The sequence below is a fragment of the Delphinus delphis genome, chromosome 8 (genome assembly GCF_949987515.2).
Source record: "Delphinus delphis chromosome 8, mDelDel1.2, whole genome shotgun sequence".
NCBI lineage: Eukaryota > Metazoa > Chordata > Mammalia > Artiodactyla > Delphinidae > Delphinus > Delphinus delphis.
The window spans coordinates 85,797,964-85,823,833 of NC_082690.1; the positions used below are offsets into that span (position 1 = coordinate 85,797,964).

At 44.9% G+C, this 25,870-nt stretch overlaps 1 protein-coding gene across 1 annotated transcript in view; it reads left to right on the forward strand.

Annotated features, from left to right (window-relative positions):
* KIAA1549L (KIAA1549 like) overlaps positions 1-25,870 on the forward strand; it is a 137,185-nt gene that overhangs the window by 55,246 nt on the left and 56,069 nt on the right. Inside the window, exons 12-15 of the mRNA XM_060017373.1 lie at positions 2,101-2,228; positions 8,698-8,876; positions 15,907-16,124; positions 22,950-23,079. Of these exons, the coding sequence (XP_059873356.1) occupies positions 2,101-2,228; positions 8,698-8,876; positions 15,907-16,124; positions 22,950-23,079 (655 nt within the window). The remainder of the gene's footprint in view (positions 1-2,100; positions 2,229-8,697; positions 8,877-15,906; positions 16,125-22,949; positions 23,080-25,870) is intronic.

Genomic DNA, 25,870 nt, shown 5'->3' on the forward strand with positions numbered 1-25,870 from the left:
AGAATCCCAAATTCCCAGAGGATGAGAGGGGGATGGGAGGAGGAGGTAGAGGAGCATCCACCAGGATACGCAGCTTCCACTTAAGAAGCTGCTTACTTATGGGTCAAGGGCTGCATTTTTTTTTGAATTTTATTTTATCTCTTTATACAGCAGGTCCTTATTAGTTGTCTATTTCATACATATTAGTGTATATATGTCAATCCCAATCTCCCAATTCATCCCATCACCCCCACCCCCCGCTTTCCCCCCTTGGTGTCCATACATTTGCTCTCTACATCTGTGTCTCTATTTCTGCCCTGCAAACCGGTTCATCTGTATCATTTTTCTAGATTCCACATATGTGCATTAATATACGATATTTGTTTTTCTCTTTCTGACTTAGTTCACTCTGTATGACAGTCTCCATCCACATCTCTACAAATGACCCAATTTCGTTCCTTTTTATGACTGAGTAATACTCCATTGTATATATGTACCACATCTTCTTTATCCATTCGTCTGTCGATGGGCATTTAAGTTGTTTCCATGTCCTGGCTATTGTAAATAGTGCTGCAGTGAACACTGGGGTGCATGTGTCTTTTTGAATTATGGTTTTCTCTAGATATATGCCCAGTAGTGGGATTGCTGGGTCACCTGGTAATTCTATGTTTAATTTTTTAAGGAACCTTCATACTGTTCTCCATAGTGGCTCTATCAATTTACATTCCCACCAACAGTGCAAGAGGGTTCCCTTTTCTCCACATCCTCTCCAGCATTTATTGTTTGTAGATTTTTTGATGATGCCCATTCTAACTGGTGTCAGGTGATACCTCATTGTAGTTCTGATTTGCATTTCTCTAATAATTAGTGATGTTGAGCAGCTTTTCATGTGCCTCTTGGCCATCTGTGTGTCTTCTCTGGAGAAATGTCTATGTAGGTCTTCTGAAGGGCTGCATTTTATTCCAGTCAATTTTCCATTGTAGGGGCCAGATGCCAGTAGGTGCTGAATTTGGACAATTGACATCAGAACAACAAGGGATTTGGTGAACCTCTGCGTAGCTGCTTCCTGATTGTCTCCCACAGGGGGGAAGGCAGTGGGTCTCTAGCTCAGCCCACCCACAGGCTGATGTGATCCAAGGAGCATGAGCCTTAGCAGGGGTTCCCAAGAGCCCATTTTCCCACAGGTTCCAGAACACCAGTGAGTGGCCCCAGTGGAAGGCGAGAAGGCCCTGTGGCTTGCCCTGTGTAAGGCCTGCCTCATCTGGGACATTGTAGGAGACAGAAAGGGAAGGGGCGCTGGCCTGTGGCGAAAGCTCCTACCCGCAGGGGGAGCCCTGGCTTCCAGGGCTGATCCGCCACTCCCAACTCTGTCCTGGACAAAACACCCCGCCTCCTGAAATTCCTCACTTGCTAACAGAGGTGATAGTCACCACGTCAGTGAGTTGTCATAAGGATGCATTAACAGTTTGGAAGCATTCAGCACAGTCCTTGGCGCATGGTAGGTGCTCGTGGTGGAGAGCTTTTGGAGCGCCTGGGTGGTGTCTTCATATCGCTATATACCTGTATACCTGACACAAATCCACAGAGGAGGTGCACATAAAGTCTTTCCTGAATGAATGAATAGCTCGAATTGGTAGATTCAAATGTAAGTGGTTGCCAGTTAGCTTGAGTGACTTAATCTTTAGGAGTCAAGCTATATTCTGTAAAGAGACCAGCCGAAGAGAACCATGTTTTATGCATGTCCCTCAAGATGCCATGTGAATCAGACACTCTGCAACACTATCCAAAGTGCCGCGTTTTAAAAAGAGGGCACGCTTCCAAACGCCATCACTGTCTTGTCCCTGGTCACTGGGGGTTCATGAAAAAGAGATGGGAATGGAGCGCTGCACTCACTGAACTTCTCTGAGGAGCCCAGCACTGGGAAACACACTTCACAACAGCCAGGTCCTTAACCCATGCTGTGTGTTGGGTGTGTTTTTTTCCTTTTCCTGTATCGTGTCTTCTTTGTGGATAAAACCAGAATGAAAGGCTGCAGACACAAACTGTGCGAATAAAATAACCTTGAGAGGAGGCTGCTCTAGTTGAAACTTACCGTCTCCCTGTTGCTATGGTTACCTCCAGCAGGTCGCCCAGTGAGAATGGCTCTGTCATCAGCAACGAATCAGGGAAGCCCAGCTCGGGGAGGCGCTCACCCCAGAATGTAATGGCACAGCAGAAAGTGACAAAGGAGGAGGCATGGAAGAGAAATGGTGAGAAGCCTTCCCTGCCAAGCAGCACCCCCAAGCCCAGCGCACACGTGCGCGCACACACGTGCACAGGCTCGCACACCAGTGTGCTTCAGACCACCACCCACTCTTCTCTCTACTCTGTCCCGGAAAGGTCCTACCTACCTCTTTAGGTAGTGCCTTACGCCCTTGCCTGAATTACTGTGTTTCACTTCGTCTGCCCTCTGTGCTTATGGAATTGTGCAGGGCCTGAGAAAAACCCTATGCAGATTGAGCTGATGTTTGCTTAGAGATTCTTCTCATTTGGGGGTGAATTGCCTTGATTTGTAGCACCAGGTCCACGAGGGTGGCAGGTTTCTGAAACGCTGCTTGTCTTGGAGAGTCCCCTCATTTTCTTGCCCTGACTCGCTTGATAAGTTTCAGGGCTTCAGTCTGTGCCAGTGAGTCCAGATATTACACATCCACCTCTCCCAGGAAAATCAAGACAGTAATAAATCTCTCATCATAAAAATCAGCCTGAGGTTGTCTTTATGCTCCAGGGAAACTCAACTGTTTAGTTTCTCCCTCGTGCAGACCTTTTCAGCACCTATAAAAGGTTGGTGTTGGGGGTTATTTCCAAGCCGTCGGCGCTGCCTTAGTGTGCTGTGATGCCACCTGGAGATCTCACATCTTATACATCAATGTGCAGCCTCCTTCCTCCTCATCCCACTTTTGTTCTGAGCCTCGTCTCCACTCGGTCCTTCTGTGTGTGATGCTGGCTTCCTAAAGTGCTGCCACTCAGATCAGGGAAAATTCCTTTTGGATATCAAAGGGCTGTAGGTGGAGTCCTACAGAAATGCTGGGCGAAAAGGCAAACCATCTGGCGCTCTGGTTAGCTGTGCTTCCCTTGTACAGGAATCTGATGAAGTGTGGTTCAGGACTCTCCCTTGAAACTAGTGCCAGGATATTCTTTTGTTTTCGAACGTCACTTACTTCTTTCTTTTTTCTGACCAAAAAAGAAAGAATGGCACAATGCATTTGTCTTCTGCATGGAAAATGTGGTCCCTGTTCCCATTTCCAACCATTATATAAAGCATTTCTTTAAACTGTCAAACTGATTTGATTCTTACATTTTTTCTTTTCCTGATCCCCCCCATGCCACACAGAGATTGTGCTTTCCACACCGGAATCAGGGTGTGACCTGTGGGGTTTTCCTGGAATATCACCCTACCCGGGACCACCAGAAATTCTGCCTGTCGGAAGTCTGCCAAGGCAGCTCACAGCGGGCCACAGGAGCTGTGGCTTATAAAGGGAGATGTGAACTTAGCCACTTTCTCCTCTTTCCTCCCAGAGTGAGATGCTAAGGAAGGTGGTCAGAGGGGGTGAGGCAACCCAGAGGCAATGCAGTGAAGCCATAGGGGAAGGTTGTTTTAACCAACTGCGGTGACTGCCATTGCCTTTAACCGAGATGCCCCCCGCTACTCCCATCACACCCCTCCTTCCCTCCTTCCTTTATATTCTTCCCGGAAATGTATAAAGTTGAGTCAAAGTCCATCCTCCCCCAGATACCCCATCACCCACTCCAGTCCTCAAATGGCCTTGAATAACTCAGTGTGTGTCTCTCTCAGACTTTTTTACTATGCATATGACAACACACATGTATCTTCACATGTATCAACACATGTTTTTTGTTGTATTGCCTTACTTTATTTTGTGCAATGGGATCAATGTACACACTGTTCTGTGCCCTTTTTCTTGCTTAAAAATATGCAATATACAGACTCCTCTGTCAGTAAATACCCACTGACAAGATGATGCCTTTCCCCGTGCCCTGCATTTAATCTGTAGAAGAGGAGGGGGCGGGGTCAGTTTCAGACCCCATCACTCCCCACCCAGCTGGTGAGGCATTGACTTCCCTAAATGTTCCCACTGACCTTCCTGTTCTTGTTTTCCCACCCTCTCTACCTGCCTTCTCATTCTGTTTAGGTCACTTTGATTATTTAAATATCAGGTTCAGAAATAACAACAGCCGGGTGCATGAATAAAATGCAATTACTGTACCAGGCTGAGGTTTTAACGTGTTTGTTTTATTAGAAAGGCATCCTTTCTCCAAGTTTACAGTGCTTCATTGCATTTTATTTTTGCCAGAGGTTAACCCAGTGAATTTTCAGACTTGGTCACTTCTCTTTGACCAAACGTTCTCGTTCAAGGAAGTTTCACTTTGAACATTTCAAATAGAAATAAGAGGACCAACTCATTTAATGTAAAATTCAACATACGCTGAAGCACATCAGAATTCTAGACTGGACCTTCAGCGGAACCTACACTTGTCCTTTTTTTTAATCACAGGGCCCCACTTTATCACAAAACTAGGTTAGAGTTCACCAAAAATATCAATAGCATATTTTATTGGATTAGAAGATGAACAGAAGAAGAAGGGAAGGAAGGAGGGAGGGAGAGAAGGAAGAAAGGAAGGAAATAACGTTGAATGGAATTGTGGAAAAACTAAAAGGTGCAGTTCCATCACATTGTCAGCAAAAAGTACTTGATTGTGTGAATGTAGCCTCTGAGAATAGATTATTCTCTTGGTGCAGAATAATCAGAAGTTGTTTTTATGGCTTAGTATCCATTCTAGAGGTTAGGGTTACTGAGGTTAATTAATAAATGTTCATGTACCAGGCTGTCATTCTAAAACTCTTCTTGTTTTCCACCAGGTTTGTTGCATATGTAGCTTCTAATTTTCTAGTTTTTTGTGAAGATAAGAACTTTAAAAGGAAAAGACACTATTCCACTAGCAACATGGCTGGGGGTGGGTGAGGGGGAGGTCCTTATAGCACAATGGCCTCGTTAGTTACCATAACTGCAGGCAGTTTTAGAGTCTGTAGGTCTGTAGGTAATGTTTAAATATAAGTGGGAAAGATAGATGCGAGAGCTAGGATTTTGAAAGCAAAACAATTTGGCATTCTCTCAACTAAATACAGATACTTAAACTTCTGAACCCAAACCAATGTCACCTTAGAAAGAGTGTTTTCCAGGAAAGAGTTAACAATGAGTTCAAGATGAGAATATTATGTATTTGTACCTTCAGTCATTTAGAAGAAAGGACCGCCATAGACCCTTAAGGGTGCACCTTCCTTTAAGACACCAAGATTTCACCGCCAGGTTTCAGAATCTAATCACACCTTGCCTCCTAGTTGTCGTGGGGCAGGTGGGACAGGAGGAGGACAAGCATCAGAGAGCTTGGAGGATGAATCACTACTTTCTTAGTAGGGGCCCTTGAGGATTTGTCAGAAATATTAGCTCAAAAACAGTTTCAGTTTATTCTTTCTTTGCCTTGCCAGTGAGATGAAGACTCACTTATTATTTGATAAGCAACACCAGAGGGCAGTGATTCTAGTTGTAAATTATTTGTCTTTGAGCTTTAATAAAGGTTCCCCAAAAAGAAAATGTTTTAAGAGCATTTTCTGCTTCACATGGGAAGGTTCTCCCCATGCCAGTTCAAGCATAAAGAAATGAAATCTCCCTTTCCAGCCTAATATACTGAAGTTCACACCAGCAATGCAAATAAAACACAAATAGATACAGGGTGGATGCCTGGTGGCATTTACTGTGATGATGTGATGATGTTCTAGGATACTTCCTCAATTTCACTGTGGCCCTTTTCTTTAGCATTGTCCAATGCTTTTTTCTTTAGGGATAAATTATGCTTTAAATATTCCCACGAATCTGCTGTACTCACATAACATTTTAATGTATTAATATTTAATGCAATGCCTTTTAATGTATTTTTTCCATACAGTCCTTTTGCGGGGAGGATAACTATTTTGCTCTTAAACCTAGAGGAATTATTGTGCAAATCTGAATATGACTTTGAGAGATAGTGGAAAGGAACTGCAGTTTATACAGTTTCTAGGGTGTTCTTTTCCTGTCCCATTATAGTTATGCTCCCCCCCTTCCCTCCACGGGGTGAGGAGTAAGGGTGTCACAACCCAGAAGCAATAAGAATGCTAGGTATCATCTCTTCAACCTCGGAATGGTTAACTTTTACATGTTTAATTGTTCTGCAAGTACTAACAGCATCTCTTTTTCCAAGTCAGGAAATTTTAGTCATTCCTTTATTCATTCATTTATTCAGCAAATCCCTATTGAAAGCCAACTGCATGTGAGACATTGCTAATTGCAAAGGCATGAGCCTTTAAAAAGATGGGAAAGAATGGAGCTCTTCTATTCTAGTGGCAGGGGGTGGGAGCTGATTAAATCAATACAACAAATCAATAGTGATAAATGCATTGAAGAAAATACAGCAGAGTGATGAGGTGAGTTTTTTTTAGATTGGTGGATAAGGTAAGTCTTTTTTAAGCTGCAACTTGAAAAATAAGAAGGAACTAGGCATGTAAAGATCTGGGGAAAGAGCAAATGCAAAATCCTGGAGGTGGGAACAAGCCTGCTGTGTTCAAGGCGGCCATTGTGGCTGGAGCAGAGAGGCTCAGGGAAGAAGTGGGAAATGAGCTCAGCAAGGTAGCCAGGGCCACATGGTACAGGACCTTGTAGGTCACAGTAAAGACTCTGGATTTTATTCTGAGAGAGATGAAGCCTTCAGAGGGTTCTGATCAGAGGAGTGCTGTGATCTGGTTATCTTTTGAAAAGATAATCCATCCTGGCTGCTGGTGGAGTGTGTATTTTAGAGGTAGGAGGACAAGAGTGGAAGCAGAGGAGGGGCATTGTTTAGGAAGTGTATTGGTTACTTATCACTGTGTAACAAATTACCCCAACATCTAGCAACCGAAATGACAATCTAAATTTATTATCTCACGTAGTATCTGTGGGTCAGGAATTCAGAAGTGGTTTAATTGGGTGGCTCTGGGTTCAGAGTATCTCATGAGGTTGCAGTCAAGATATTGGCCTGGGCTGTAGCCATTGAAAGGCCTCACCGGGCCTGCAGAACCCACTCATAAGATGGCTCACTCACATTATTGTTGTCAGGAGTCTCAGTTTCTTGCCACATGGACGTCTCCATAGGGCTCCTTGAGTGTTTGCATAACACGACAGCTGCCTTTCCCTAGAGGGAAGTGATCCAAGAGAGAGCAAGGTGGAAGCAACAATGCTTTTTTACGACCTAGCCTTGGAAGAGATACATTGCCATTTCTGCAATTTCCTGTTTTGTTACACAGGTTAATCCTATGTGGTTGTGAATATCGGGAGGCAGGAATTACTGGGTGCCGTATTGGAGGCTGGGTTTCATAGGAGTTGTCTGGTGGGAGATACTGGTAGGAAAGCAAGAATTGCCCAGCAAAACTACACTCTAAAAAGATATATGCATCTGGTAACACATCTGAATAGAGATTTTCCTCTGTCATTGGCTTCTTGGTGGCCTGCTGTTCACAAATAAGTCCACAGAACCCAAAAATCCTCCAATTATAACCCATGGTTAGACTCTGAGGTGTTTTAGCCACATTGCAAACTAACAATTTACTTGGCTCAATTTGACAAATCTTCTGTGATTATGATAAGTGACAGAATGGTACAAACTATGTTTCTCGATAATTTAAATGACATCTCAATCTCTCGAGACGGGAGGGAAGATGAATACACTTCTATTACATTCATATTTCATATAACACCTATTTTGTTCCTAAATTGCCGGCTGGCTTGGTCGTTTGAACAGGCTTAATTTATCTCTTGCCGAGCCATGCTCAATAAACTGTCATTCATATGGTTACTTAATGGGAACGTGCTTTAAGAACAAGTAAATCAGCAAGGTAGCCCTGGCCCTCCAACATCCTCCGTCAGCTTAGCTGTGGAAGCGCAGGCAGATGGCTGTCTTGCAGCAATCACAGCAGAATCCTCTGTCAGAGGGGAGAATTAATTTAACAGAGTGTAGGTGGAAATCGCTCTACTTAATTAGGGGAGTCGTCTGTAGCTTTAAATTCGTTTCTCGGGCGGTTATTTCTTAACTTTCTTTTGTTTTAGTCACATGACAGAAACCAAACCCTAGTCATTGAAGAAGCAGTCTTTAGAAAGAAAGAAAAAGTTTCAGGAGCAATTACTGTGGCTGGTTGACCAGGGAAGACTCGGGACCTTCACATGATGCCAAAATGGGTAGCTTTGGTGGCAGAGACTAAACTGAATGCTGTTATTCTCTTGATTGTCGTATTTTAAGAATAGTTGCCAGGTTTGGCCAAATGGCACTTTTCCCATCTCCGACTCAAACATAGAGAACAAATTTACTTTTTTTTTTTCAAGTGTGTTCTGTCACAGTTTTGAAGGAATGGTTTTTACTTTTTGAATTCAAACCAATGGAGGGGTGAAGAGTGTAGATCTTAAATTAAAAAAAAAAAAAAAAAGAAAGAAAGCCACGAGCAGGAGTGAGCCATTGGCACAGAACCAGACACTGTCGTTCCTGAGGTCATTTTGAGCAAAGTCATATCCTTCGGCCGTGAGCCTCTCATATATTCCCCCACGGTGGCGCAGCTTCCGCACACCAGAAAATCAATGTGTTTATGTTGTGCTTTAGTGCCGGCGAGCGACGAAGAGGAAGGAGCCGTCCTCTTTGACAGCTCTGGCAAGGCGGCTGCTGATCCCTTTGACACGTCTTCTGGGTCTGTGCAGCTCATTGGAATAAAACCCACAGCCCTCCCCGTGGTGCACCCCACCTCGGACAGGAGCCAGGAGCCGGTCGTACTCAACGGCGAGGTGAGCACCTGAGGACCAGAGCAGGAGAGAGCGGGTACAGCCAGGCCTCCGTGGATGCGGACTAAGGAGTAGCACCTGGGGGTCCTGGGTGCAGGTTGCATCCAGGTGTACGGGGCTCTGGGGGTCATTTTTACCTCTGCATGCGTGGGCCTCAGCAGAACTAATCAGGACACAAGTCACCCCAAACCAGTTTGCTGAGTGATGTTTTCAGAGCATTTTCTACCTTCATTAGAAAGCCCAAAGGGGACTTTTTAAAAACTGTAGTTGTGAAGAGAAACATCAGAAATCCTGCTTCCCCAGCACGTCACCCACACAGCCTGCTGTCTTTCTTGATACTAAACTGGTCAGGATGGCACGTCTGTTGCAGTGGTGGTGAGAGGCACTTGAATTGATAGGGGACCGGAGGAGATCCAGACCGGGATATGGCCCACTATCTAGGCTTTGAAATGACTTTTACTCCTTTGAGCAAGCTTGAGACAACCCTTTGCCTGCTTCCAGGAGGATATCGATGGATATCATGATGTTAACCAATTTTCCTAAGTCTGAAAAAAATGATTAATGTACACGAGAATAATGATTCCACCAAAGAAAAACAGATAGATGGATGGGTGGGTGGGTGGATGGATGGATGGATGGAGATAGATAGATAGATTGATAGAGGCAGTTTAGGGGAGAGCAAGAGAGTAAATTGGGTAAAAATTATCTGCCATTTCTCCATCTCCTGCAGCAGAATGGTCAGTGGGCTGAAGACGTTTATGGTCCTTTAAGGCCATGCATGTGGAACCTGCATGTGAATACATTACACATGTATGCACGCACACACGTACTTTCATATATTTTTCTCTGTTGTTAAGCTGTCAGGTTGGTTTTTCACTTCATTAGTTTATACCCAGCTATGGTTACCTGCATCAGGAGGGAGATTGCCTAAGCTTTGAAGTCTCTTTACCCTCACACCCGGAGGACAATGCGACAGCCCCATGCAGCTGTGTATTGTAAGCGCACTTAGCGGTTTGTCTGCGTCCCCCATCGAGGCCACGTATAAAAGCCTGTTACAGACCTGATTCAGGAAGCTCCTCTGGTTTTCTGGACAGAAAGACCGAACTGCCCGGAGGTGTGATGAGTTGAGGTTCATCAACTTTAAAAATAATTTAACTGGGAATTCCCTGGTGGTCCAGTGGTTAAGACTCAGTGCTTTCACTGACATGGGCCCAGGTTTGATCCCTGGTCGGGGAACTAAGATCCCACAGGCCGCACGGCATGGCCAAAAATAAATAAATAAAACTAAAAAGAACTTAACTGGTTGTGGACTTATAGAGCACTTCTATTCCAACCTCATTCTTTTTAGACAAAGCAACTGAAGCCAGAGGGCTCAGGTGGCTTGCTCAAAGTTGCACTGCAGGTTATTGCAACAGTATGATGCTCAGGCCCCCTGGCTCCCTGTCCAGTGCTCGCTCCTTCCCTCTCTTTGACTTCCTGTGGCCCATTAGTGAAAAAAAGCATTGTGCTTGAAAGAGTATGGACTCTCCAGCCATGCTGCAAGAATGTGAATCCCACCTCTTCTACTTACTATCTTTGTGACCGTAGGCAGGTTAATTTATCTGTGCCTCAGTATCTCCATCTGTACAATGGGACTGTTGTGAGGATCAAATGAGTTAATACATGTAAAGCACTTAGAACAGTGCCTAGCCTACAAGTACGTTATTATTACTGTCATCATCATCATTAGTCAGCTAATGAGCAAGGATTCACTGATCGTGTACTTTATGCCCTTTGGCCCTATAACGTGGGAACCTGTATATCTTCTTAAAGCCAATCACAGCCAGTGAATCTTTCCTTATACACAGTTCTGCCACTGGACATGCAAGCCCAGTGATTAGAGGCCTCTGAGGTTATCACTAACGCACTGGTAACTGCTCTTCATTAAGACCCTCTGCCCAGTATGGGCCCAGGTGATGGCTGCCATGCCTGGATCTTTTCATTCCCAGCTTAGCCATGTGAATGTCCTGGGGACAGGTTCCAGATCTCGGCTAAATCTAACTTACCACTCCCTTTTTCTGCCAGGCCCATCACCCTGTCACAGGAGAACAGATGAGCATTTTCCCTGTCCAGAAGTGGATGCATGTTACACTTTGGTAGCCGAAGGAATAGACCTTGCTGACGTTTGGATTGGAAAGGAGCCCTGAACTGTTCTCTGTAATTTACTGCCTTGTGGCATTTGAGGCAGATTGTCTTATAATTTTCCTCTTTCTCCTCTTACGGGCAGCTTGTATAAGTGAAGAAAGTACAGCCTCAAAGCCATAAATTTTCCTTTTATGAATTATAGGTAATTCTTTTAAATATTATTTTAAAGAAAACATAATAACAGCAAAGTTCAGAAAGTAAGAAAGATCACTGTAACTTCACTACCCTAATACATCCTCTGTTTTCATTTTTTCCACCTTCACGCTTTTGATCAAGCGCATGATATTTTAGAATCTCATCATAGACAGACAACTTTATATCTTGTATCTTAAGCACTTGCTGTGTTGCTGTTGTCTTTCTGACGATCATTGTGAATGACCTGATTGAGTAGGTGCACCGTTGATTGGGAAACTACTCTCCCATTGTTCAAACCAGGTATTTTTGGTTTTAGTTTTCATGCATGACTTTTAAAAAGTTTTTAATTTTAGATTTACAAAAGAGTTGCTGTAGTAGGACAGAGAATTCCGTTACCCAGCTAGTTTTTTACCTGCTACCCCTACTGTTAACATATTCTGTAACCATAGAATAATGATCCAACCCAAGAACATAACATTGGTACAATACTATTGACTAATGTGCAGATCTCATTTGAATTTCACCGGTTTTCCCGCTTATGTCCTTCTCCTGTTCTGGAATCCAGTCCAGGATCCCACATGGCATTTAGTTGTCTTCTGAGTCTCCTCCAGTTTGGGACAGTTTCCTTCTTTGTGACCATTTTGTCTTTCATGACCGTTACTCTTTTGAAGCCAGTTACCATGTAGAATGTCCCTCAATTTGGATTTGTCTGATGTTTTCTTATGACTGGATTGAGGTTATGAAGTTTTGGCATAACTATGGGAATGTTGTGGCCTTTCGTGGGCATTGCATCAGGAAGTACTTGATACTGATATGTCTGATTACTGATGACGTTAACTTTCATCTCTGACTTTGAACTTCTCTTGGAACGTTGTTTCAGGAGAGATTCCAGAAATGGATTCCTGGCTCAGAGGATGTCATGCTACCTTCTTCTCTTTACTGGTTTTCTCAGTGGCAGGCAGAATGAGGGAACAATTAAAGATTTGTGAGATGCTACCAACCTAAAGCTATCATCAGGGCCCAGGTTGGGGAGATCTTTGCAAGAGTTAGAAAAAGTATGTCCCTCAGTCTGTTTCTTCAAATGCTGTAAAAATAAAGCATCTAAGATGCAGCCTCGTGTTAGTGAACCTTGGGCTTCGTACGTTGGTTGATACGTATCTTACCACTGGATGAATTCATTGCTAGGATAACCTAGCAGTGTGGAGTGTCAGGACTGGAGTCTCTGCTTGCACATTGAACTACATCCTGGGCATTTGGGAGTTTATCTTAGAGGATGGGCTATAGTTACTCAGGCTCATGACTCCGGAGCTAGCTGCACGGATCCTCGAATGGGCTTTGATAAAACACCACACTCTCACCACAACTTGTTGGCCAGACACAGCTAGTGCTGTATCTGATCCTCAAAGCCCCCCAGGTGTTGGTTTACATTGTTATAGGCTGCTTCTTGCAACTGGCTTGCCCCTTCCTCTTTCCCTCCTGAAACAGGAACCAGAAAGGATGCAACCAGAGTAACTCTCATGGGCAAGAGGAAGGAACAGGGACATTCTAAGACATCAGTGCAGCCTGTGGCCTGTCTGCCTTCCTTTGTTCATCTTGCCCCTGCCCCAGCACACCCACTCCCACAGTGCTGCACCCATGCTGCTCAGCCCAAAGCCCCCTCACTGCACCACTCCACCCACGTCTGCTCACCTTAGTGCTCTGTGCTCCCAAAGCTACTCATTCCCCTTCCCCTTCTCTCTGTCAAGCTCCCTCTCCCTTACTCTTAGATGTAAAGGAACCCCAAACAACCCACATTAGCGATAATAACATTTTAAAGTCATTCTCAGTGATGGTCACGTTGCAAGCATGCCATGCGTGTGAACTCATGCAAATCCTCACAACAGCCCTACGAGGGCAGTAGTATTATCTGCCTCTTCACCTAACGAATCTGAGGCACAGAGAAGTTAAGTAATGTGCCCAGGGTCACGTAGCTAGGGAACGACAGAGCTGGGATTTAAACCAGGCAGTTGATCTGGTCCCCAGAACCTACACCCTTAGCCACAGCTTTATGCTGCTCCATCATTAAGATGCAAACGACTGAAAGCAACGGTATTATCCTCCCAAGTGTGTTTGCATATTAACCCACTGAGCTCTGGTGAACATTTCATGAAGAGTTGGGAATGAGTGAGAGACAGAGATTGACTTTAAAAGGAGATTCTTCCCCTGTGTTACTTGCAAGTAAGTTTGGCTCAAGTGGGGACCCTGCTCCTATGCTTACCTGTGACAGTGGGGGGAACTGGGGGAAAGAGGGGAGCAATTCCCTCAGCAGAAGGGAGTACTGCCGGCCTTCGTTTTTGGAGTCTTGATGTTCTAGCAGATTTTAAGTTAATTATCCAAATAGAAGAGCCTTAAGAAGAAAAAGAGCTTAATCTAAAGTATCGTCAGCAGCATGGGCAGTGAGTCAGGGATTCATGGGCCCGACTGGCCAGAAGCCCAGCATCCCAGGCTGTGGGTCCTTGCTACCTGGGGGACTTTCAAGTCCAGGAGGGACACAAAGGGGGTAAGACAACTGTACCCCTCCCTCCCTCTGTGCCCCGTTGGCATTGGCTGCAACAGTGAGGAAGCTCCTGTGCCATGTCCCGGGGGCCTCAAGTTTCTGACCCTAAGACCATTGGACTTTATGCCTTCTCGAACCCCCTAATCCTTTCTTCAAACACGCTGTTTTGTAGCAGTCTAATATAGAACACGAACAGGAGCATGGAGGGCTGCTCTGTTGGTTGGGGACCAGACCCCACAGCTTAGCTGTCTTCTTTTTTTTTTTTTTTTTTGCGGTACGCGGGCCTCTCACTGTTGTGGCCTCTCCCGTTGCGGAGCACAGGCTCCGGACGCGCAGGCTCAGCAGCCATGGCTTACGGGCCCAGCCGCTCCACGGCATGTGGGATCTTCCCGGTCTGGGGCACGAACCCGTGTCCCCTGCATTGGTAGGCGGACTCTCAACCACTGCGCCACCAGGGAAGCCCATTAGCTGTCTTCTTGCTGCCTCCGTACTTTCCTGGCTCCTGAGGACCCTCCTGGAGCTCTGGGGCAACAGTTCTTAACCCAGGTCCCTGGACTTGCTGAAGCTATTGGCTTTGGGAGGGCAAGACTCCTAATTCTCATAAGATTCTCAGCTGACCTTCCCAAATGACACAAATCCATGGAATATAATTTGAAAACCAATGCTCAGTGCCAGAGGTTTCTCACCCAGGTGCTGGACCAGAGTCAGCTCTGGGACTTTTTTCAAACTACAGATGCCCAGGCCCCACTCTTGAAGATTCGGATTCAGTAGGTCTGGGGTAGAGTCTGGGCCTATGGATTTTTTGCCAGCTCTGTATCCAGCGCCAGTGCACTGCCAGATGACCATTGCCTTGCACATCTTCCCAATGGAAAGACCCAACTCTGGCAAGCCCACACCAACCTCAGCCCTCAGCCATGCTTGGGGTGGAATCTACCAGTCCAGGGGCTTAGACTTTGGACCTTCTGTACTTCCTTGTCTTCTCATCCTGAGAGGCAGTGTACATGGTAGCTAACTGTGCAGACTCAGAGCTCTGACATGGGCTGTCCAAGGTCAAACCCTGACCCCACCACTGATTATCTGTGGGGACTGTGAGAAAGCTCCTTAATCTCATCTGTATAAGGGGGAATGAAATAACCTGCCTATGGGTTGTCATGAAGGTTAAGAAGACTTCACTTCACACACATTAAGTCACTCCAGTGATTGTACATCACAGACTCTATAAGGGGAGCTCTTACTTAGTTTGCTAGGGGTCCCAACTCTGCACTTTACTAAATCAGCCGTTTGGGGGCCTCAGTTTCCTCATCTGTCAGGTGGAAGTCATCCCCACACTTACCAGACTTTCCATGATTGTCCCTTGAAATTACAGCTGTGAACATGCTCTCTACAGTGTACAGGATCATACAGATGTAGTCAAGTCCGATTACCAGCAGCACTAACGGTTCTCCATATCGTTCAGTGTCAGGCAGATTTCACCATTCAGCTCTGTTTGTGGGAGTAACATCCTCATCATTTGTTACGTATTTAGCAAAGTCATCTGCTTGTATCTTTGACAGGTGAGCAGGAACTGGTTGGCAATAGCGACCATGCAAGGCTTCTTTCAAGAAAGCTATAGGTTGACAAGAATAAGCTCTCAAGTGCAGGTCGATAGAGAGGGGAGACCTTGGGAGCAGGGTGTCTGCTCCCCTTTCCCACCCCATTCATCTCAACTCTACTCCTTCAGGAACTGGCTGTCTTATCCAGCTGGACACCAGCCAGACCGCCAGGGGAGGCCACTGGGCTGCTCAGGGCTGGAGCTAGAGTCGGAACCCCAAGTCTAGCTGGGTTGCCAAGTCCGAGTCTTCCACACAGGGGAACCAAAAGGGTTTAGGCGGGACTAAGGCCCACACCACAAAGCTAAAATTGCAGAGTCGGGCCTAGACCCGAGTAGACTCGAACAGATGGGCAAGGGCGCCCTGCGGGAAGGTCTCAGGTGACCTAGGCAAGCGCCAGGCTCCACACTGTTTGTGGTCCACTCTTGAGGGCTGGTCTTGGCATGGGACACAGGTGGGTCTGGCTGGCTCAAAGGACCAGAGGTGAAGCCCAGGATGGCTTTTCCAGGAGTTGTGACTGTCTGATGAAGCTTCCTGTCTGTGGGCTGTGCCTGGTCAGGTATGGGCCTGAGACTGTCTCTCTCCCCAGGTGAACAAAGCCCTGAAGCAGAAGTCAGACATCGAGCATTATCGGAACAAGCTGCGCCTCAAAGCCAAGAGGAAGGGCTACTACGACTTCCCTCCGGTGGAGGCGGGCAAGGCTCAGATGGAAAGAAAAAAGATGTATGAAAAAGCCCCAAAGGAAATCGAGCACGTTTTGGATCCAGACCCAGAAATGTGTGCCCCGTTCACTGAGGCTAAAAACAGGTGCAGTCCCTAAGGGATTCTCTGAAGGTCGCTGTACCGTTAGTGGGATGAGGGCAGGGTGTGCCTCGGGCAATACAGTCTGGGTCTCTGGATCTGTTTATTACTTTAGGACTATCGTCTTTGCAGGCTGCTGGTCTGGGCCACACTGGTCTGTACGAACAGGAGTTCCACAGTGAGTCTGGGAGAGAATAAAACTGAAGCCGTTAAAAAAAAATACTTGTGCAAACAACCATAATTGTCCTTTAGCTGAATGATGTTTTCAAACCTGTAGCTGTTTCAGAGCTGGGTTCAGATACAGTTATCACCCACCTGGTTATGCAACTTCCAGATCAAGGGACAGTGTATTCGTCAATTATTTTAGTGGCTCTTGCATAAGAAAAACAGAACGCATCCCTCACCTTTTCATTCAGCTTCAGTAAGTATTTACCGCACCGCTACTGCAATCTCCATGCCGAGTTCCTCTTTCATTCATAGACTTGTTCATTCACTTGCCATTTATTGTCATCTGCTCTGTATTGGGCACCACGCATGATCCTGGATACTGTCATGGTCACATGTTCATTCATTCAATTCATTCCAAATTTTATGGTGGACAGGACAGCCCAATCACTGCTCTTGTGGAACTTAAGGTCTGATGGGAGAGAAAGATCACCACCCCAAAAGTTCATTGCTCACAAGTGCAATGGGTGTTTGAAATGTGAGCTGCTGTGACAGTCGAAAAGGTGGGCCTGGCCTAGCAAGAGATGGGTAGGCCTGGTGGTTGGAATTGGCATCTCTCCAAGCTTTGCGGCTAATTCAGCAGGGAGTGGCCTCACCTGCTGGGAAAAGGGGTAGAGGTGAGCAAAGCTAGATAGGCCCGCCTTTCTTCTTTGCCTTCCCTCTGAGGCATTTCCCCAAAAGCATTTTCATGATTTGAGAACCTCTGTTTCAAATACTCCTTGGCAGTGGCCCCTTGACTTTGAGCTGCCAGTGCTCCAACCCATCCTGTAGCCTTGGCAGACGTACCCTCTTCAGAGGTCCCCGGGGAGGACAGGATGGTTCCTGGCCTGAGTGGGTATTTATTCAAAGCCAAAATGACTATGTGGCAGGCTTAGATGGAAGCCATAAAATCAAGCTGCTATATTTTATGCATGGAATCACCATAATTTATTTTTAATAATGAAAGGGGAGAATTCTAAGCCAGTGTTTCATTTACCAGCCTTCTCATTAGGCTTGGTGGGGATACCAAGCTGTTGATCTAAAATCATACTGTGATGGGATCACAATGTGTGTGCCACCAAGTTGATAACTGTAGGAAAACAAGAGAAGAACATATGTAGGTGTTATTGGGAGGCTGGGGCTTCTTTAGCTTCCACTTTATACTTTGGGTCTTTTTACTTCAGGGGTCTTTTATAGACGAGGGCGGGGAGTTTTTTTGCTGGGTTTCCTGCTGATACTTGGGAAATGAATCAAAAGCCCTGTACAAGGAAGAGGAACTGAGTTTGGAAATTTTTGAGAAATGAAACTTTCCGTTAAGGTATTTTATAAGGAGAATGAGCAAAACTTTTTTCTGGAGAGGTGCATCTCCACTGCCTAACGAAAGGTCAGGCCAGATTCTGAAGGCCCTTTGATGGCCTGCTGATGCTGGAATGATAAAGGTAATTTTTAGGAAATGTCTGTTGAAGAAATGATTTAATTAAAATGTTTGACCAGTTAAGGGAAAAATAGAGATAACAACAAATCAGGTGAGGTGGGGGGTAGGAAAGGAGATGGGGTCAGCAAGAGACTGGGACGAGAAGAGAAAGATTAATAGAGAAAAGGAGAGAAACAGAGGCTCAGTAAGCTCTTGGGTGCTATTCTTTTTTTTTTAAGCTTTTTAAAAAAAATTAATTTTTAATTAATTTTTGGCTGCGTTGGGTCTTCGTTGCTGCGTGTGGGCTTCCTCTACTTGTGGTGAGCGGGGGCTACTCTTCGTTGCGGTGCACGGGCTTCTCATTGCGGTGGCTTCTCTTGTTGTGGAGCACGGGCTCTAGGTGCATGGGCTTCAGTAGTTGTGGCCCACGGGCTCAGTAGTTGTGGCTCATGGGCTCTAGAACGCAGCGTCCGTAGTTGTGGCACACGGGCTTAGTTGCTCTGCAGCATGTGGGATCTTCCCGGACCAGGGCTCAAACATGTGTCACCTGCGTTGGCAGGTGGGTTCTTAACCACTGTGCCACCAGGGAAGCCGCTCGGGTGCTATTTTTGTCACACCCCACTGTTGACTCCAGGCACTGTCCACTGCTACCTGCTGTGTGTGTTACCTGTTATCACAGGTTAGACTTGCCCGTTAATTACTGTTCACAGTTCAACTTGTTAGAGGTTCTGCTCTCAGTGACCTAGCCCCTGCAAGGCACAAGTAAGGGACTCATTCTCTAGGCCAGAGGTCGCATCAATAACCAGAATCTTACCCTGAGACCTAAATAAAGCAAAGACAAAGTTTAGATTCCAAATGATGACTCATCCTGATACCCTTTAAAAGAGTTTTCACAGGGCTTCCCTGCTGGCGCAGTGGTTGAGAGTCCACCTGCCAATGTAGGGGACACGGGTTCGTGCCCTGGTCCGGGAAGATCCCACATGCCGCGGAGCGGCTGGGCCCATGAGCCATGGCCGCTGAGCCTGCGCGTCCGGAGACTGTGCTCCGCAACAGGAGAGGACACAACAGTGAGAGGCCCCAACAGTGAGAGGCCCATGTACCGCAAAAAAAAAAAAAAAGAGTTTTCACAGCTTTTTTTTAAAAGTCAGAGCACACCCCCCTTTTTATTTTATAAACTCTTACCCAGAGACACAGAGTATGTAATATAACTGAGGCAGGTGCTGTCAGAGGCCCCCTACATGTCCCCTCAGCCCCCCTATAGGCCAGCAGCATCCTTCATCTGTGACTCTGACATGAGCCCCCGACCAGAAGTGTCAGGTACTTAATGTGCTCTGGAGCAGCTGTAGTCACTGACAGATGGGAACTGATGGATAAAGACCCCTGGCAGAAGAACTATACACTGTTGTAATAACCACGTTGTCTGGTTTCTATGTTTGATGATTTGACATCTGGGACCTTGCCCCTGGAGAAACTGCCCCTCCCAGGGCTGGCTAGACTTTTCTTAGGGATAGTAAGTCTCACGTGCAAGTGCACTTGTTAGACACAAACCAAACAAGCTGGAGCCCAGACTCCAGCTGCCTCTTGCACACAGGGCTTTTGCAATCTGAGCCCCCAGCGTCCCTGCCCGAATCACCCTGGCCGGGTACCAGACAAACAGGGACAGCTCCCATGTCCCAGAGTCTGCCAGAATCTTTCAAGTGAGCCAGTCCTAAGCCTGCTTACCCTGCCTTGCCAGTTCTTTCCCATGAAAGCCACAATAAAGGCTCTTGCCCACATTTTCCCCACACTCCCACTGCCTTGTGACTGACCTTTGTGCTTTCCATGTGGCCCTCCATAGTGTGGCATGCCCTTTCCTCTTGAGATCTGTGAATATACGAGCTATCTTTTCAATGGCAGTCATCCCCTGATCTGTTGGTTTTACCATACCTGAATAATAATGAAACCTACATTTTATTTTATTTTATTTTTATTATTATTATTATTTTTTGCGGTACGCGGGCCTCTCACTGTCGTGGCCTCTCCCGTTGCGGAGCACAGGCTCCAGACGCGCAGGCTCAGCGACCATGGCTCACGGGCCTAGCCGCTCTGCGGTATGTGGGATCTTCCCGGACCGGGGCACGAACCCGTGTCCCCTGCATCGGCAGGCGGACTCTCAACCACTGCGCCACCAGGGAAGCCCGAAACCTACATTTTAAAACATGTGTCTCTCACACTCCTCTAGTGAGTTTGAGCCCCCGATGCCCAAAACACTGATCTGCTCTGGATCCTATCCTTTATTGGCCTCCTTTCCTTCCCTCTCTCATTTTCCCACTTCCCAACTTGTGCTTCCTGGAACCCTCTCCCAAACAAACCACTTCTACTTCTACTCAGATCATCACAGAGCTTGCTTCTGGGGGAACCCAACCTAAGGCAATAACCTATAAAGACAGAGTTTCTCTGATAGAAGCAGGGCGTCTTCCTCCTTCTCAGTGGCTCTAGTCCATCTTTATGGAACCCTAGGGTTCTGTAGAACACAGTTTGGAAACTACATTCTTAAACTATAGTGGTTAATCCCAGGCTCCAAAAAAATGCAAATAATATTTATCATTATCCTCCCAGCAGTATTTTCAAAGGTTAAAAAGCTTATATCTCAAGTTTGCAAGTTTCAAAATTTGTTAACTTTTAAAGTATAGCAAAAATACCAATAGGAAATGAATATACCTAAGGGAACTCTTATTCGATTAAAATAAGTAATTTCTCTACCTGGAAGCCTAATTTATCTCGAAGCAGTTGCTTGCACATCAGGCACACACTGGTGATCTGGTCAATTGAGATCCATGTCAAACAGCAGTCTTTAAACTGTATATAAAAGAACATTGTCTTTGACGGAAAAGGAGACTGGGGTGTATGCCAGTGTCTAAGGGCTCACCCCCGTTCATGGTTCTTGAAGGGGCTTACACAATCTCACTATTGTATTTCCAATACTTCAAAATAAACGACTTAAATGACAATTGCTAATCCTAGTATTTACTCCTCCATCAGCTTTATTAGTAATTGGCAATCTCAGGACAGTTGTGAAGTCTGCTTCTTCCAAAAATGATTTGTAATTAAGTCAAGGGTAAGAATTCTTTGGGATCTGCCTTAACATGTGAATCACTCAGAACAGATTCTGTTTCACGAGGCTGTGCTTCTTTCCTAAAGGAAGCCTCTAATTGCAGATAACTACAGGGCACGTTTGATAACACTAGGTGGTAAGCTCCTATATTAGTCAGGATTCTTTGGGATGTAAATGATGGAAAACCAACACAAACTGGTTAAATAAAAGGGGAATTTACCATTGAACAGGCCAAAGCTTCAGGAGTGGCTAGATCTAAGAGGTCATAGAATGTCTTCCATGTTTACCTTGCTGTTTCTTCACTCTTTGCTGGCCGGTTTTCAGGCAGGCTTTTACCTCAGAGTGGCAAACTGGTTACCAACAACTCTAGGCTTATATCCTATCTTCTTAGAAACCTCAATGCCCAGAGAATGCCTCTTTGCTGGTTGCTGTAGCAAAAGCCTTGAGACTTGGTCTCATTTGACTAACTCAAGTGCCCACCCTCTGACCAGCTGTTATGGCCATGGGGCTGTGATGCTATGACTGTCCAGCCTGAGTCACATGCCTATCCCTGGAGGAAAGCTGGCCCCCAAAGAACATCCTAGTGCTCTTACCTAAAGAGGGTTGTCCTGGATGCCAGGGAAGCAAAGACCACAGAGGCTCTCTAAACAGGTATAAGCTCCTCATGGTGAGGGAGTCGGTCTAATAGTGTGTTTTATTCCCTAGACTAATTGCAAGGGTAGTGTCTTGCCTTGGGAGTTCTAATGTCTGTTCTAGACTAACAGTGTGTGAGTGTCATGCTGTGACAAACTGGGTGTGGGATCATGAAAAGGTATCTATATGTCCCAGGTTTCTTCCATAGTCACTGGGAATAAATAATGCAACCTCTTTTCCTTCAACCAATGAATGGATAGAATCTTAGAACCGAGACACAAAATAGGTGGTGTTTGGGGAGTTCTCTGAAGGCAGATGCTCTGAAATGCAAGTTATTTACAGAGAGAAACTTACTGTTGGATGAGAGGGAAGTAGCCAGTGATTTTATCCCACCTTTGTGTGATGAACCCTGCAGGATCATGTGAAAGTCCCTGCTACTAAGAATTGACTCTTGTGCAAGAAGAAAAGCACAGCCACAGCCCTCACTATGTTACTGTTTCTTTCCCCCTCCTCAAAAAATTCCTCTAATGACAAGTGGAAACAAGACAGTGATGATGCATTTCCTAGTGGGAGCTGAGTGGAGCTTCTGAACATGCTACTCCCTGGGCCTGAAATGCTCTATGCCTAGATTGGCATGTGGCTGGCTCTGTTAAGGTGTCTGTCAAAATGTCACCTCTCCAGAGAGGTCTTCCCTGACCATCCTATCTAAAGTCATCCCTCATCCTATCGCCATCTGTCACATCACCTCATTTTTCTTCCTAGCCCTTATTTCTCTTGGAAATTATCATGCGAATTGTCTGTCTCCCTTATTAGAATGTAAGCTCAGGAGAGTGGGGCCATGTCTGTCCTGCTCACTGTGAATCTTCATCATCTTCCACAGTGCCTGGTACATAGTAGCCACTCAGTAAATACTGAATGATGAATGGATGGATGGATGGGCCCCAAATTGCCTTTTGGTTTATAGCTCCTTAGCCCAGAAGGGAATCCACTGTGGTAAAGGTAGAAAAGAAAATCTATCAACACTTGTGTTTGAGAAGCTCATTAGCCACAGCGTTTGTTAACGCATCATGGAACCCTGCATGTGAAATCAGAAAGATGAAAAGGAATGGGAGGCTGCCAAGTCAACAAAGCTAACAAAAGCAAGTTTGTTCTTCCAGCATTAGCTGTCCTAGAGGGTCAAGGGAGAGTCCCTGGCCTTGCCATCAGCAGAATTTTAGATGAGGTTGCAGTGTTGCAATTGATTATAGTTACCTAGTTTCCATACAAAAGAGCATTTACAATTCAGCCAAATGGTTATAGCATCTGGAAGAAAATTCTTTATTCTACTCTTTCTACAGCCCCTGATGGCCAGGGAACAAATACCATCAATTCTGAGATTCGTGAAGCAAATCCAAACCCTTCATTGGTTGCCTGTAGTTTGGATCAGTGGAGAATTCCATCTGTCAGGGCATTTGCTGCATCATAACAGTTGTTGAATTTTCTTCAGGCAACAGATGAAGAACTCTGTCTACCGGAGTCGGCAATCTCTGAACAGCCCGAGTCCGGGGGAGACGGAGATGGACCTTCTGGTGACTCGGGAGCGACCTCGGCGTGGAATCCGTAACAGCGGATACGATGTAAGTCTCTGGTGGGCCGAGCTGAATACAGCTTTGCTTTGTCCTGAATGCAGAGGGGAGAGAGCATCCTATAATGTTTCAGTTTACTGCATATTAGTGGAATTTTAAAATGCACTAAAATGGTTTCTTTTTTATTATTTATTACCTGTTTTGCAAAGTAAGACTAATTGGAATGTGTCAGAGTAACAAATTATTGCTCAAAGGAGCTCAGTGTCTAAATTCAACCATTATATGAATAGTACGTTATTGATCTTAAACTCAACAGCAATTCTAAATGCCCTTAATTGTTTTTCCCTTTGTCCTTACAAACTCAGTAGGAACTATGGCTGTGGGTTAGAATTCATTTGAACATAGGCTTCTTTTAATCCATAGCACCGTTGAGAAGTTGGATTTGTTCCTGATTTCATAACTCCTCAATATGCCATGGAAACAATGAGATTTCCAACAGAGCGATTTGGTGATTGCATATGATGAAGCACATGCTTATGTGCAAGGATGCTCCAGGCTGTAAAAATGCTTCTAATCCCATCAAACGTCCCCAGATGATGACTTACAATGTGGTGCCTCCTCTCAGGTTGTTTACATCCCGTCACATGTAGTTGGATTTCTACACCCTCAGGACTGGTCATTGTTTGCCACAAAAACTTAAAGTGGGATTTTTTAATGGTCCAATTAAAAGCAGAGATATTACACCTAATTTGAACTCTAATTACCTTCCTTACATTTAAACTTGATATTTGTGTTGGTGATGATACCCTTATCTTTTATTTCTCTTTCCTTTTTTATAGAAAACAGTTTGATGGTTTAGTTTTGTAAAATTCCAGATGCTTTGGGAAAATCTTTTTTTCTCCTCCAGATTAAATTATTCAATGTTAAATTTTCTCCCCATACAAATATTTCTTATACTAAACTTGATCATCAATTTGATAATCAGCCTGTGGTTAAAAATAGGGCGTTAGAAATTTCCAATTAATCTCTCCCTACTAACAGTGAGTATTCTTCCTGGATGCTTGTAGTTTGGGGAACTTCTTCTTCTGCTCGGGACTATTCTGCTGAGGTATGATAGGATTCTTAATTTATTTCAAGATTTGTATTAATAGATTTCTTGTGAGGTTCTAGACACAGACATTTTTACAGTTTGAGGAAATAGGCCAGAGGTTTCCCTATTAGTCTTGAAAAGAGAACACTGCAGGTTTTTTTTTACCACTTTGCCAGGACTTGCAGTACTCACCCAATACTCCTGGAATGTTGTGTAGAACAGTAGGAGAGGGACGATTTTTTAAAGGCGGTTGCTCACCTCTCACAAACATGTATAAATATTCCAATTACAGATTACTTTAGGGGAAGCACACTTCATTTCAATAGATATTTTAAAATATACAACTCTTTGAAAAGTGTGTGTGATCACAAAAACATAAGCAAATATGTTTCCTTTAGAGAAGATGATCACCTAGGGAACAATTTTAGGAATTTAGACTGTTGATGCTGAGAATGAAATTGTTTCTTGTATCTCCTCCTGAGCCTTTTAATCCCATGAGAAGTATTTGCTATCATGTCCTGACTGCGCACACGAGACCAGGCCCTATTCTAGTCTTTTTACAGGTATAATCTCATTGAATTGGCAGTCACCAGTCAGGTAGGTACTCTCATCATGTCCGTTGTACAGATGGGAAACCAAGGCTCCAAGCAGTTACATAATAAGTTTACCCGACTCCAGAGCCCATCCCCTTAACCACCACAATACGACCTGCATGTGCCCTCACAACACTGTATATCTGTCTTCTCATAACGTAATATATGCCCAGTATTTCTGATCTCTATAAGATGTCAGGTCTCAACAAAATTCTTGCATGGATAACCCACACAAGCCAAAACTGGACCAGCAGATAAAGTAAAAAATAAGAGTCTTAGTTTTAAACAATGCATGCATTCGTTTTCTGAATCTTGATGTTCCAAAAGTCCTGAATCACTCCTGGCAAAAGAATCCATTAGCTCAGCAGTGAACAGGTCATTCAGTTGGAAACACGTCATGCTTCCTACTGGGTCTGGGGATCTTGAAGCCAGGCCAACATTTGCAAGTCATTTCTGCCAGATTAGGAAACACCAGAGGGACCAGCTCCTTTTTTTTTTTTCTTTTGAATTTTATTTTATTTATTTTTAATACAGCAGGTTCTTATTGGTTATCCATTTTATACATGTTAGTGTATATGTGTCGATCCCAATCTCCCAATTCATCACACGACCACCACCACCCCCTGCCACTTTCCCCCCTTGGTGTCCATACGTTTCTTTTCTACATCTATGTCTCTATTTCTGCCCTGCAAACCGGTTCATCTGTACTATTTTTCTAGGTTCCACATATATGTGTTAATATACGATATTTGTTTTTCTCTTTCTGACTTACTTCACTCTGTATGACAGTCTCTAGATCCATCCACGTCTCTGCAAACGACCCAATTTCGTTCCTTTTTATGGCTGAGTAATATTCCATTGTATATATGTACCACATCTTCTTTATCCATTCATCTGTCGATGGGCATTTAGGTTGCTTCCATGACCTGGCTATTGTAAATAGTGCTGCAATGAACATTGGGGTGCATGTGTCTTTTTGAATTATGGTTTTCTCAGGGTATATGCCCAGTAGTGGGATTGCTGGGTCACCTGGTAATTCTAGTTTTAGTTTTTTAAGGAACCTCCATACTGTTCTCCATAGTGGCTGTATCAATTTACATTCCCACCAACAGTGCAAGAGGGTTCCCTTTTCTCCACACCCTCTCCAGCATTTGTTGTT